This window comes from Neoarius graeffei, chromosome 14 (genome assembly GCF_027579695.1).
Source record: "Neoarius graeffei isolate fNeoGra1 chromosome 14, fNeoGra1.pri, whole genome shotgun sequence".
Lineage (NCBI taxonomy): Eukaryota > Metazoa > Chordata > Actinopteri > Siluriformes > Ariidae > Neoarius > Neoarius graeffei.
In genome coordinates, this window is record NC_083582.1 from 25442360 (window position 1) to 25455310 (window position 12951).

A 12951-nucleotide genomic window follows, 5' to 3' on the forward strand; every position below is an offset into this window, starting at 1 on the left:
TTTCCTGGTTTCATAGTTATACTTTGTGACTATATAGGACACTGTTATATAAGAAAATTATAAATAATCACATTGTCTATTATCATCCAAATGAGGATGGGTTCCCTTTTGACTCTGGCTCCTCTCAAGGTTTCTTCCTCATGTCATCTGAGGGAGATTTTCCTTGCCACAGGCTTGCTCATTGGGGATAGATTAGGGATAAAATTAGCTCACGTTTAAAGTATTTAAATTTCTGTAAAGCTGCTTTGCGACAATGTCTATTGTTAAAAGCGCTATAAAAATAAACTTGACTTGACCGACCACAGCATGAAGTTATGGGAAATAGTAGTGGAAGCTAGGCTAAGTGGAGAGGTAGATATACGTGAGCAGCAATATGGTTTCATGCCAGGAAAGAGTACTACAGACGCAATATTTGCTTTGAGAATGTTGATGGAAAAGTATAGAGAAGGCCAGAAGGAGCTGCATTGTGTGGTTGTGGATTTGGAGAAGGCACATGCCAGGGTGCTGAGAGAGTAGTTGTAGTACCGCATGAGGAAATCGGTAGTGGCAGAGAAGTACGGTATGTGAGATTGGTGCAGGATATGTATGAGGACAGTGTGACAGCAGTGCAGTGAAAATGATTGAGGCATTTAAGGTAGAAGTTGGATTTCACCAGGGCTCAGTCCCAAGCCTTTTCCTGTTTGCAATGATAATGGACAGATTGACAGATGACATCAGGCAAGAGGCCCCATTGACAATGATGCTTGCAGATTATACTGTGATCTGTAGTGAGAACAGGGAGCAAGTGGAAGTTGGAGACAAGGGGAATGAAAGTCAGTAGGAGAAAGACAGAGTACGTGTGTGTGAATGAGGGTGAGAACAGTGGAATGGTACAGCGACAAGGAATAGAGGTGGTCAAAGCAGAGGAGTTCAAATATCTGGGGTCAACTGAACAAAGCAATGGTAAGTGTGGAAGAGAAGTGAAAAAGAGAGTGCAAGCAGGTTGAACTGGATGGAAGAGAGTGCCAGGAGCAATTTGTGACAGAAGGTTGCTAGCAAGAGTGAAAGGGAAAGTGTACAAGACAGTAATAAGACCATTGTTATACAGAATAAAAGTACTTATGTTAAAGAAATTGAGAGACAGCTTGGGGATGTTAACTTTTATATGCGTCTACACAGTGACCCTACAGTAAGGTTTAATGAAGATATAAAAAAGGTTCTTAAGAGGGCATTGTCTGATTCAATTATTGACGAGCAAACATATAAGTATTTGTTACAGGCTAACCCCGTTAGGCCAGTTTTTTACACTCTACCAAAAATCCATAAAAGGTTAAATGATCCACCTGGCCGTCCTATAGTTTCTGGAAATCAATCTCTTACTGAGCCTTTATCTAAATTTGTGGACCACCACATAAAAGACCTAGTACATAACTTACCATCCTTCCTTAAAGATACAACTGACTTTCTTGTGAAATTGTCATGTATAGGAGAAGTGAATGCAACTGATTTGTTATGTTCTATGGATGTGACGAGCTTATACACAAATATTCCACATGATGCAGGGTTGACTGCTCTGGAGTATTATTTACAGATCAATCGGGTGCCTTATGCAGACTTTTTATTGTCCTTAGCCAACGAGGTCCTTAAAAAGAATTATTTTATGTTCCAAAATAGTTTTTTTCTGCAAATTCAGGGCACTGCAATGGGCTCTCCCATGGCACCCAATTATGCAAATTTATTCATGGGAAAATTTGAGCATGATTTCATCTATAATGATAATCCATTCAAACAACATCTGAAGGTGTTTTATAGATTTATAGATGATTTGTTCTTTTTGTGGACAGGTTCAAAAGAGGAACTTTTGGCGTTTAATGACTATGTGAATACTCGACTTTCCTCGATCAAGTTTACGTTGAGTTATGATCAAAATGTCATGCCATTTTTGGATGTTTTGGTGAAAAAGGTTGACAATGTCTTGCATACTGAAATATATCGTAAAGATACTGATCGCAACACCTTTTTACATTATCAGAGTTACCATCCACCTTCTCTTAAACGTAGTTTACCTTATAGTCAACTGTTGAGAGTGCGCAGGATTTGTAACAATGAGGCAGTATTTGAGCAACAAGCAGGGGAACTGTGCGAAAGATTCCGCGACAGGGGATATGCGGGCCACTTGTTGGACAATTGCTTAGAGCGTGTGCGCAATATTCAGCCCTCAGATCTACTTACTAATAGCGCTAGACATAACCGTTCTAACATTATTCCTCCTGTCACTCTAGTATCCACGTATGGTCACATCTCAAATGATTTGAAAACTATTGTACAACGGCATTGGCATATTCTGCAGAGTGACCCAAATATTGGTAATTCTTTTCAGGATCTACCACGCAGTTGTTACAAAAGAGCGCCAAGTCTGCGTGATAAACTAGTGCGGTCGCACTTCCCTGCATTCACTCAACCGTTTTTATCTTTTCCTCCACGTGTTTCACAAGGTAATTTCAAATGTTTTAACTGTGCAGCATGTAACTTTATGCTTACAGAAAAAGAATTCACGCACTCCAAAACAGGAAAAACGTACAAAGTCAAGGGAAGAATTACTTGTTTGTCTACCTTTGTCGTTTATCTTTTGACTTGTCCTTGTGGAATACTTTATGTGGGTAAAACGAAGAGACAGTTAAAAACGAGAATTTTTGAACATAAATGCTCAATAAGAAAAAACGATGAAAAATCATCTGTGGCAAGGCATTTCCAGTCTGCTGGCCATGACACTAGTATGTTGAAATTTATGGGACTAGAGATGGTTTACAGGTCTCCACGAGGGGGAAATAGAGAGAACCATCTCTTACAGCGAGAGGCGTGGTATATTTTTAATTTGAATACGTGTATACCGAATGGGATGAATGAAGAGCTATCCCTGACTTGTTTTTTATGAAGGTAATAATGTACTCATGGCTATACTGCATTGCATAATTGTAAATATGCACATAATGTCTGTAATGTTTTGTGAATGTATTTTTCCAATCGAAGGATTATTTTGACACATGGTCTAAATACTTCATTGTCATTGATTTGTTGTAATGGGGTGTGGTAATGGGTGTGGGTATTTAAAAGTGTTTTTGTGGTTACATTGTTGCACACTGAGGAAGGCACACGCCGAAACGCGTTTGTGCAATAAAAGGACATTATATGCAAGGTGCGGCCTTTTTCTTTGGAAATTACTTTTACCTAGAACCCAACACTTTCAAGTGATCAGAAATACTGAAACCGATGACTGACAGGTGTTTCTTGTTGCTCAGGGTTGTTTTGTTAGAGCAATTGTTTAAACAGTTAATACCTCTGTGCTCAGAATTAACTGCACTCAGAATCGTGTTCAAAAGTAAATTTTCATAAACCCATCATCAGTGAAAATCTCCATAACCCCAAATAAAAACCTGCTGGTTCTGAAGGATTTTTATCATCATCGTGGTTTCATTGGACTGCTGAACCCTCCATCCATCCATCCTTTGATTGTTCCATTCATCCATCTTCTGCCGCTTATCCGGGTCCAGGTCATGGGGGTAGCAGCCTAAGCAGAGCAGCCCAGACTTCCCTCTCCCCGGCCACCTCCACCAGCTCTTCCGGGAGAATACCGAGGCGTTCCCAGGCCAGCCGAGAGATGTAATCTCTCCAGCGTGTCCTGGGTCTGCCCCACGGTCTCCTCCCCATGGGGCATGCCCAGAAAACCTCCCCTGGGAGGCATCCAGGGGGCATCCTAACAAAGGTGCCCAAACCACCTCAACTGACTCTTTTCGATGTGGAGGAGCAGCGGTTCTACTCCGAGTCTCTCCTGAATGACCAAGCTTCTCACCCTGTCTCTAAGGGAGAGCCCAGCCACTCTGCGGAGAAAACTCATTTCAACCACTTGTATCTGTGATCTCATTCTTTCGGTCACTACCCACAGCTCGTGACCATAGGTGAGGGTGGGAATATAGATGGACCAGTAAATTGAGAGCTTTGCCTTTTGGCTCAGCTCTCTCTTTAATCACAACAGACCAGTTTAGCGTCCGCATCACTGCTGATGCTGCCCCGATCCGCCTGTCCAACTCCCGCTCCCCCCTGCCCTCACTCATGCACAAGACCCTAAGATACTTAAACTTCACTTCAGGTAGCAACTCCCCCGACCCGAAGTAGGTACTCCACCTCACAATAGACAGAAGAACACACTCTCTGGTCCCCCTTTTTAAAAAGGGGTATCACCACCCCAGTTTGCCAATCCAGAGGCACTATTCCTGACCTCCACACAATGTTGAAGAGGCGTGTCAGCCAAGACAGCCCAACAACATCCAGCGCCTTCAGGAACTCAGAAAAAATCTCATCCACCCCGGGAGGCTGGCCACCGAGGAGCTTTTTAACCACCTCGGCAACCTCAGTCCCTGTGATGGGCGAGTCCTCCCAAGCACCCTCAGACTCCATGTCCTCCTCGGACAATAACATGAAGGTGGGATTGAGGAGATCCTTGAAGTATTCCTTCCACCGCTGGATGATATCCCCAGTTAAGGTCAACAGCACTCCATCCCCACTGTAAACAGTAGGGACAGAGCACTGCTTCCCCTCCCTGAGCTGCCAGACAGTTTGCCAGAATCTCTTCGAGGCTGATCGAAAGTCGCTTTCCATGGCCTCACCGAACTCCTTCCACACCCGAATTTTTGCTTCGGCAACCGCCAGAGCCGCATTCTGCTTGGCCCATCAGTATCTGTCAGCTGTCTCTGGAGACCCACAGGCTAACCATAGGACTCCTTCAGCTTGACAGCTCCCCTCACCACAGGTGTCCGCCACCGGGTTCAGGGATTACAGCCATGACGGGCACTAACCACCTTGCAGCCGCAGCTCTGCATGGCCACCTCAGCAATGGAGGTATGGAACATTGTCCATTCAGACTTAATGTCCCCATCCTCCATACAGTTGAAGCTCTGCCGGAGGTGGTAGTTGAAGATTCGATGGACGGGAGCCTCCGCCAATCGTTCCCAGCATACCCTCACTACAAGTTTGGGCCTACCAGGTCTGTCCGGCCTCCTCCCCAGCCATCTGATCCAGCTCACCACTGGTAGTGATCAGTTGATAGCTCTGCTCCTCTCTTCACCCAAGTGTCCAAGACATACGGTCGCAGATCAGATGAAATGAATACAAAGTCAATCATTGATCTACGGCCTATTGCGTCCTCGTGCCACGTGCACTTATGGGCACCCTTATGCTCGAACATGGCGTTCGTTATAGCCAAACTGTGCATGGCACAGAAGTCCAGCAACAGAACACACCGCATGGATTCAGATTGGGCAGGCCGTTCCTCTCAATCACACCCCTCCAGGTCTCACCATCATTGCCCACGTGAGTGTTGAAGTCCCCCAGTAAAACAATGGGGTCCCCTCATAGTGCACTGTCTAGTACCCCACTCAAGGACTCCAAGAAGGCCGGATACTCCGAACTACCATTTGGCGCATAAGCACAAATGACAGTCAGAGACCATTCCCCGACCCAAAGGCACAGGGAAATGACCCTCTCATTTACCGGGGAGAACTCCGGTGTTAGTGCGCCAAACTGGGGGGGCTACCAATAGCTCCACCCCTGCCCGGCGCCGCTCACCCTTGGCAACTCCAGCATGGAAGAGAATCCAACCCCCCTCCAGGAAATTGGTTCCAGAGCCCAAGCTATGCGTTGAGGTGAGCTCAACTATATCTAGTCAGTACCTCTCAACCTCATGCACAAGCTCAGGCTCCTTCCCCACCAGAGAGGTGACGTTCCATGTCCTAAAAGCCAGTTTTGTCAGCCGCGGATCAGTACGCCAGGGCCTCCGCCTTTGGCTGCCACCCGATCCACAAGGCACCTGACCCTTATGGCACCTCCTGTGGGCGGTGGGTCCACCCACAAGAGGTGTCTTGCTCATTTGGGACATAGGCCCAGCCACCAGGCGCTCACTGACGAGCCCCTCCCCCAGGCCTGGCTCCAGGGTGGGCCTCCAGTATACCTGGTCCAGATGAGAGCACTAGGATCTTAGATATCCCCTCCGATGTCCCTGATCCGAGTGCCGAGACTGCTGAACCCATGGTGTGCAAAGAGCTTTTAAAACATGTATGGGATCTCAAATTGTATTGATAAGGAGAGGGATACAAAAGAATTTCTAAAATATTAGCTGTACCATGGAAGACCACAGTGACATTATGAAGAACAGAACATCCCTCCAAATTAGATGATGAGACTGCCAAGACTGGGGGGGGATATGACCCATCCAACTTATCCTAAATTTTGCCAAAAGCCATTATAGTCTGATGAGACCAAAGATGATTTTTTTTTTTTGCATAGATCTAAAGGATATGTTTGGCACAAATACCAAGATCACCATGCCCACAGTGATGTATGGTGGTGACATCATCATGCTATAACTTGGACAGTTGAAGATGGGGGGGGGGGGGGGGGGGGGGGGGGGCATGGCCATTTTCCAGTCTTTAGCTGTCCAGAATGGGTGAACCTGTGCCCATGATAGCTTCAGATTCTTGTTCTTGACAGACAGGAGTGCAACATTACATTCAGTTTTGAACTTTAAATTACATTTTAAATTCTTCTATTCAGATTCAGTTTCTAGTGGGCACATAATATATGATCCTTGTTATAGCTTTCTACAGTTCAATAATATATCTAATCAGAACAGAAGAGAACAAAGTTACTAAACATAATACCATATCAGTCTGAGAGGACATCTAAGATCACAAGATCAACTGTGAGCTACTGCTCACTTATGTATACCCCCGCTCTCACTAATATCAGAATGCAAGCAATTGAAGGAATAGGACACTTATTCTCAATGTTGACTTCAACAAATAATTAACCCTGAAACAAGTAAGTAAAGAGCAGTGTTCTCCCCAGGTATTTCATATAGCAATCTGGTAAATGGTCATTTTGAAATAGCAATTTGCTTCTTGAAATAGTGTCAAAATCCACCCTACATGTTTCATAAATATATCAAGTCGGTAAACAGGAAGTTGATGTGCGACAGACCTGAAAACGTTATGCACGGTATAGAACCCCAAGCTGAAGTTTGGTACCAAGTGGCTATGATTTGTGGTTGCTGAGAAAACGGGTATTTCAGATGGACGGATGGACAGAGATAACCCAGTATCTTCCCCGCCCCCCTTTCGGAGCGGGGATATAAAAGGGATTTGGTGATTCCACTCTGCCTTCAGTTCGACTCGCTTGGACATGATCATCACCTGCTACATGCTGTTACACAACGTACAGTCCATCATGAGCAACCAAAAAAGCTTTACAGTAAAAACAGTATTGATTGTATTATACAAGTTGTATGAATTGCTAGGAACAAGACCGTATCCAATCTCAGATACACACCTGTACAACCCCCCCCCAAACCATTTGAACAGATTCTTCATGATTACTTGTGAATTTGCTTTGATTTTATTCACCATTAAGTTTTTAGCACCAATGTGAGGAATTAGTGTATGTATGAAACATTGTGTACAAAAATATAGGACAAATCACATTTTTTTGATATGGGAATATCCTGTATTATAAAGGGACCTAAAGCACAGTACAGCAGTGACATTGAATAGTGTATTGTGTGTGATGATGGTATGAGTAGCCTAGTGCAGCTACATTTTAACAGCACTGTGCACCAGTGAGTCACAGCGAGTCAAACTCATTTTAGTTAACGGGCTGCGTTTAATCTTGACCAACATGGGCCAAACCAAATTAAATTAGTTTAGAAACTCAATAACATGTCAACATCTCTTCTTAAATGCATTCATTATCAGCATCAGTATCTAAAAAGCACACTGATGAAGCGCAGAGAAAATGACATTGAGAAATAATTTGCAAAAAAAAAAAAAAAATAAAAGTGGTGATTGGCCAAATTTTCACTTTGTCGTGAAACCCCTAATTTAGATCTTCTGGAAAGAGACATGGTTTGAGAATAAAATGTTTAGCTAGCTAATGAAGAATCACATCTCACCACATCACATTACAGTGGGTGCATGTAAATAGTTATAAACAGTGGCAGAAGTCCAATGACTATTAAAGGAAGCAAGACCATTTTCATTTATCCGTTTTATATACATACATATGATACATACGTACATACTATACATACATACATGATTAACATTTATAAAAATTCACTCCTCTCCCAAAGTCTTTTACAATCCAGTTTAGACAGCATGCCAAGTTTCAGTACTGATTCAGTATGCGCGCACACACACACACACACACGTATATACACACAATGACACGAGCACACACGCACGCGTGCGCGCACGCACACACACACACACACTGCATAGATGCATCAGGCACACACAGGTACGCACAAAATCCAAGCAACATGTGGCAGGGCTAACACTGCTGAATCAAGCCATGTCAGGACGCACCATATGAGAACATTCTATGTCCATAATGCATCACACAAATCTTGACGAGAAGCCTTTGCCATCCAAACTTGCAACATTTCACAAACGACTAAATTAAATTTTCAGTTTAAAAAAAAAAAAAGACATAGCTGCATTTCCTGAAAAATAAAACAGCAGAAATGAGAAAGACAAGGATGTGGATGGGGAAAGTATCTCAAACAGGAGTTCAATGTCTTATAAAAATAGATGTATGTTCTCACTCACACAATATTTCCCTGCCCTCAATCAAAAAAAGGAAGAAAAAAAAAAGATGCAGTGTGAGCAAAAGAATCAGGAGAACTGATGTGTACAATGTGTCAACCTTATTCCCTCTCCACCGCTTTTCATCCATCACTTCACACAGCCAAATTTGGGGGGGGGGGGTTTGTGCAGGACTTACAGGTATACAGTATTTTGAAACTGAATTCACAGAGGATAAAAACTATCAACAATTTCCACAAAACCTTTAGTACCATATAGTTTTCTTTCATTTGCATTCAGGCTAATAATGCATAAAAAGAAACGCGCTAAACAAAAACTTCTTTCCTCACTGGCTGTGGTATTTGAAATGCTTGGTCATTCTGAGGTCACAAGGAAACAGGATTGTGGACTGAAGATGAAGGAATCAAATGTGTGGAAAAGGCATAAAACTGAGGCTGAACAAGAGGAACAGCCGCTGCCCTTCCGTCCTCTCCGTTCTTGTGGAAACACACATGCAGCTCCATCTTCTATTTCTAACTTTCGTCAAGTAGATCTTATTAGCTCAGAGTGGACTGACTCAGCTAGTTAGCTATGCATTTGGTTTTCACTTTTATTTTATGCTAGGAATAATTATGGTAGTTATGCATTTTCTTCTCGTTTCTGCCACTCCCAGCTGTACTCATGTGAGACTCACTGCCTTCATTACTTGTCTGGTTTTCTTTCACCATTCCGTTCATGCTTATGGTCCTTCTCTTTAGGTGTCGGTCTTCAGCATCTGCTTTTAGAGGTTACTCGTACTCAAGGAACTGTTTATGATAAAATAGCAGATACCTGCAAAAATAAAAATAACTGTTAAAACTTACAAGTTACTGTAACATGCACTTCAAAGACACTCTTGGCCTTATTTCTCAGCACTGTGTAGAAAAGAATCATAAAACTTGTGTAGGATTCATCAAATGCGCGTGCATACACACACAAAGAAGCTCAATAAATAACAGTTGTTTGTTGTACCTGTGCATACCACTGCTCACTTAAATCCAGTCACAATTACACACATGTATGGACTCGTGTATGACACGTGTACATAAACTTCCTACAAAATAACAGACTTCAATTTCCTTTTGGTAGTGCCCTGAAGAAACAAACATGCATAACGGAATCTTTCTATAACAAAGACCGAGTTTTGATCAAGTTGTGCCGTTTAATATTCGAATGCATGGTGCAAAGAACATGCTCATGAAAATTCCTGAAAACAGCACATTCAAATCCAATAAAGTATTCGTTCCCCTCCATTGTCTTTTTCCACAATACCATTTTAAAAAAATATGCATTTGTATCCACTACTTTCTACTCTTCCCCCCCCTCCACCCAATCAAGTTCCTTAATCCAGTTTTTCTCACATCTTTTCTGTCCAGTTGCACTCTCCTTCCTCTGAACTTGTCCTGAACCGAAGCAACCTCCATTTCTCAGCACAGTGGACGTGACTACACTGAAAACCCTTTAGCTTTATGATCTGTTAATGCTGTAAACAGTGTAAATATAAAATGTTACACTGCTCCCTCTGCTGCCACTCCAAGCATGTTCACAAATGTACGATGCACAAGGGATATCAAATACAGAGAAGAACATGGCTTGCTCTATTTTTTGGCAAAACAGCTATGCATACTTCTACAGGAGTTAGATTCCCCCCCTCAGATTATAAAGACCATGTGATGAATACTGATGTGGCAGCTAGGGCGCAGTTGAACATCAGCTGTGGATGAAGGTCGAATCAGTAGATAACGTGTGATGTCTGGTGTCCCTCAAGGTTCAGTCCTTGGTCCATTTCTCTTCCTCCCTCTACATCCAGTCTCTCGGCCCGATTATCTCTGCTCATGGTCCATCCTACCACTACTATGCTGATGACACCCAACTGTTTCTTTCTGTTCCTCCTTCTGACATACAGATCTCTGCTGGCCTGCATGACATTCAGAGCTGGATGGACAACCTTCATGTGAAGCTCAACCCAGGCAAGACAGAGGTGATCTACATTCTTGCTCCATCCTCTCCATCCCTGGACATCATCTCCCTGGGGGACATCTCTAGGTCACTTTCATCCAGCATGAAGAACCTAAGGGGTTATGTTTGACAACAGACTCTCCTCCTGAGTGAACACTGCTGCAGTGACCTGGACGTGTAGATTCCTCCTTTACAGCATCCAAAGGATCCACCCTTTCCTCACCACCTACTCCAAGCACCCATCCTCTCCTGCTTGGACTACTGCAACTATCTCCTTGCTGCCCTTCCAGCATCTGCCATCAGACCCCTGCAGCTCACCCATTATTACTGCCAGTCTACTGATTTGGGTCCCTCTGTGCTTTCACTGACTTATTTACAGATTGATACACTGCCGATTTAGCAAGTTTTCCCACTTACAAAGAATGGAGAGGTCTGTAATTTTTATCGTAGGTACACTTCAACAGAGAGACAGAATCTTAAAACCAGAAAATCACATTGTATGATTTTTAAATAATTAATTTGCATTTTATTGCATGAAATAAGTATTTGATCACCTACCAACCAGCAAGAATTCTGGCCCACACAGGCCTGTTTGTTTTTCTTTAAGAAGCCCTTCTATTCTCCACTCATTACCTGTATTAACTGCACTGGTTTGAACTCGTTACCTGTATAAAAGACACCTGTCCACACAATCAATCAGACTCCAACCTCTCCACCATGGGCAAGACCAAAGAGCTGTCTAAGGAAACCAGGGACAAAATTGTAGACCTGCACAAGGCTGGGATGGGCTACAGGACAATAGGCAAGCAGCTTGGTGAGAAGGCAACAACTGTTGGCACAATTATTAGAAAACAGAGGACACTTAAGATGACTGTCAGTCTCCCTCAGTCTGGGGCTCCATGCAAGATCTTGCCTCGTGGGGTATCAATGATCATGAGAAAGGTGAGGGATCAGCCCAGAACTACACAGGAGGGCCTGGTCAATGACCTGAAGAGAGCTGGGACCACAGTCTCAAAGATTACCATTAGTAACACACTACGCCGTCACGGATTAAAATCCTGCAGTGTGCGGAAGGTCCCCCTGCTCAAGCCAGCACATGTCCAGGCCCGTCTGAAGTTTGCCAATGACCATCTGGATGATCCAGAGGAGGCATGGGAGAAGGTCATGTGGTCAGATGAGACCAAAATAAAGCTGTGTGGTATAAACTCCACTTGCCATGTTTGGAGGAAGAAGAAGGATAAGTACAACCCCAAGAACACCATCCCAACCGTGAAGCATGGGGGTGGAAACATAACGTTGGGGATGCTTTTCTGCAAAGGGGACAGGATGACTGCACCGTATTGAGGGGAGGATGGATGGGGCCATGTATCGTGAGATTTTGGGCAACAACCTCCTTCCCTCAGTAAGAGCATTGAAGATGGGTCGTGGCTGGGTCTTCCAGCATGACAATGACTCGAAACACACAGCCAGGGCAACTAAGGAGTGGCTCTATAAGAAGCATTTCAAGGTCCTGGAGTGGCCTAGCCAGTCTCCAGACCTGAACCCAATAGAAAATCTTTGGAGGGAGCTGAAACTCCATGTTGCCCAGCGACAGCCCCGAAACCTGAAAGATCTGGAGAAGATCTGTATGGAGGAGTGGGCTAAAATCCCTGCTGCAGTGTGTGCAAATCTGGTCAAGAACTACAGGAAACAGCTGACCTCTGTAATTGTAAACAAAGTTTCTGTACCAAATATTAAGTTCGGTTTTTCTATTGTATCAAATACTTATTTCATGCAATAAAATGCAAATTAATTATTTAAAAATCATACAATGTGAGTTTCTGGATTTTTTTTTAGATTCTGTGTCTCACAGTTGAAGTGTACCTATGATAAAAATTACAGACCTCTCCATTCTTTGTAGGTGGGAAAACTTGCAAAATTGGCAGTGTATCAAATACTTACTGTGTGTGTGTGTGTGTGTGTGTGTGTGTGTGTGTACACACACACTGCACCACCAGCTTGTGTTTTAAACTGGTCAATTAATGCTGTGAAACAGGTCATCATATTGTGACAGTTTCAAACCCCTAGTGTAAATACACACACAAATCTAAGCAAAATGTTCATTTTGTAAAGTTAGTGCCATCTATTTATGCACATACTTGTGAATCCAGAGCACTGCTATAAGAATGAGAGGCCAGATGTATTAAAAACACTTAATATACATAGCAGTATGGAATAACTAAATTACAGGCATATTATCCTTGACTTACAACCTCATGATCAAAATCTGCTACATCATGAGCGTCCGGCATGTTGGTGGATATACGAAGCAACTCAGATGGCAGCCACTGAAAGCACGTCT

The 12951-nt window shown here is 43.3% G+C and overlaps 1 protein-coding gene across 1 annotated transcript in view; it reads right to left on the reverse strand.

The window, feature by feature from the left end:
* Positions 1 to 8058: 8058 nt before the first annotated feature.
* The window catches only part of usp22 (ubiquitin specific peptidase 22), an 87157-nt gene continuing 82264 nt past the window's right edge, over positions 8059 to 12951 (reverse strand). The window contains exon 13 of the mRNA XM_060939475.1: positions 8059 to 9443. Coding sequence (XP_060795458.1) covers positions 9401 to 9443 — 43 coding nt within the window. The 3' untranslated portion in view covers positions 8059 to 9400. The remainder of the gene's footprint in view (positions 9444 to 12951) is intronic.